Raw genomic sequence first — 2,395 nt, forward strand, 5'->3', positions numbered from 1 at the left:
TTTTTTTGTAGTGTCATGATGCTATGAGTTTTATAGGGTAGACAAAGTTACCCAACCTGATACTTACTGAAAACCAGAAATTAAATAAAAACTTGAAGGGGGAGCATCTTGGAGAGAAGCAAAAAGAAATAGTTTGGTACCAGGCCAGACTTGAAAATATTTGAAAAGAGGAAAACATTACCAAAGCTACAGTGCTGCTTTCCAGATATGCAAAGACTGAAAAAAAAATTAACGGAAAAAGTATTGTTTCAGGGCATGAAGACTTATGTAAAAGGTTACCTACCATACTAAGCTCTATTCTGTTGCCAGGGTAGTATTACTCTATCACCAGCAGTCCAGAGCAAACTTGGTTACTGCTATTTTGGTAGCCAAACTCTACTACATCTAACTTAATTTCAGGCTTTCTAGAATCATCCAATTTATAACATCCAATTATCAAAGCTATGATGTGTTCTTACCACTGGTAATGCTACTGTCAACTCGTCTTGGCCTCACTAGATGGGGTTTTTATTTATTTATTTATTTATCTGTTTATTTATTTATTTATTTATTTATTTTTACTGCAAGTTGCTGAGTACGTTCAATTGGTTGCTATTTTAACAAGATCTCTGGAGAAATCTTCAACGATGATACATGTTAAGAAAAAAGCCAGAAAGCAATTTACTACCAAGCAGATACCAGATGAGTGGGCAAGAGTCCAGAGTTCGACAAAAAAAACATGGAAAGAGTTTGTTAGCATATGCTTGTGCTGCACTTTGAAAACATAATGAGGACAAGATAAGAGGCGAAGTTGTTATCTCACTGGAGTCAGTGACAAGGTTTCTCTTGACTTCAGGGAAGTGATCACTTCATCCCTTGTGTTGCTTGTGGGTTAGTTTGATACATTTCTAGCTTTATTCTGACATAAACAATACCTTTGCCAATGCTGGAAAAATTGCAGTTACGGTGTGTTATTTTCCTAAAACTGCCTCTTGAAATATTTATGAAGTCTGACAGAACTTGTCTTTTTGTCCCAACTTCTCATCTGTTTTTTCAGTGCAAGACATACTTGGATTTGACTGGGAAAGAAACACTGAGAACAGTAGACCACTTCCATATGTGCTTTCCAAAGACAAGTGCTCCTCAGCATTTTCTATTCCTAAGTATAATCTCGATGTGGTTGTCAATGTTAAATATAGGTGGTATTTTGAGACATATGATCTTCTCTGTTTCCAGGTGGGCCATGCACAAGTACAGCTCATGCCTCGTTAACCACACCAACCAAAAGATCTTGCGACTCAGGTATGTGTTTTGTCGGGGTCGAGGAGTTAGATTTTGCTTGATATATAGCTCTATGGTTATAGTTTAATAGTCAAAGGTAGTAATGCTGTCAGAAATGTGTAGGTAAAAGGATTTGTATGGCAGATAGTTCATCTCGGGAGTCCTGTTAAACATAATTCTATAATTATACTATGTTTTCAGTTAATCTTTGTAAACATAAGACATACAGGAATAATTGGTTTGATTTAAGTCTAATGCTTGTGATAGAGTTCTGGAAAGGCCCTCTTTAAGTGCAAAGTATTGAGTAGAAAACAGGAGTATGTTGACTTTACTTTCCCTGATTGAAGATGCAGTATAGACAGCTGATGTTTGCATTGAGACTAAATTTTACCTGCTTTGGGTCCCTTTGATGACTTTATTTCTACATGGAGGATATAGATGGATAATCTCTCACAGAACTACTGTTAATAGTGACACATTAAGTCAATGCCAGGGTGAAGTTGCTGCTTCTGCCTCAGATCTGTCACGAAGAATCGTGCGTGCACTTATTCAGGCAGGCAGCCAAGCTACCCCCTTTGGCTCAGATCTTGTTCAGACGTTGGTTTTGCATGGATTAAGGAGAGCTCATATGATACTCCACACCAGCACCACTGTGGCAAGCCATAACCTCCTGTGTAGCGGCAGGCATCTGGATAGTAGTAATGTTCTAGCAGTCTGTGTTTCCAAAATAACTTTAGCCTGTATTTGCACTTATATACCATTTGGGCTGTATTGAGTGTGCAGAAAGGAAAGGTATTCCTCTTCGATTAAAGGCTCTTATTCTTTCAGGAGTTCAAGGTAAAATTCTGCCAAAGTCCTTCTTTCAAAAATGTTTCAAGTTACTGTATGTTTAGCTGAACTGTGGTTACTCCATAGATGCATGTTTTTAGCTTGCAGCAAATGTGTGATGATGCCAGTTGGCTTGGTCTGCAGTGAAGGAAGGTTAAAGAGAAGATAGGTTACCTTGCACTTGGTGCAGGTACAGATCTCTAAAGTAATGCATGGTAATCTATGACAATGCTGTGAGTATTGTTTGGCAACGAACTCTCTAAGGTTGGCACACGAAGATACAGGATCCAACTTTTCTAGAATAGAA

The 2,395-nt window shown here is 38.0% G+C and overlaps 1 protein-coding gene across 1 annotated transcript in view; it reads left to right on the forward strand.

Moving 5' to 3' along the window:
• Positions 1–2,395, forward strand: part of ZFAND3 (zinc finger AN1-type containing 3) — a 47,597-nt gene that overhangs the window by 10,048 nt on the left and 35,154 nt on the right. The window contains exon 2 of the mRNA XM_010172460.1: positions 1,216–1,281. Within this exon, the coding sequence (XP_010170762.1) occupies positions 1,216–1,281 (66 nt within the window). The remainder of the gene's footprint in view (positions 1–1,215; positions 1,282–2,395) is intronic.

This window comes from Antrostomus carolinensis, unplaced genomic scaffold (genome assembly GCF_000700745.2).
Source record: "Antrostomus carolinensis isolate BGI_N321 unplaced genomic scaffold, ASM70074v2 scaffold490, whole genome shotgun sequence".
Lineage (NCBI taxonomy): Eukaryota > Metazoa > Chordata > Aves > Caprimulgiformes > Caprimulgidae > Antrostomus > Antrostomus carolinensis.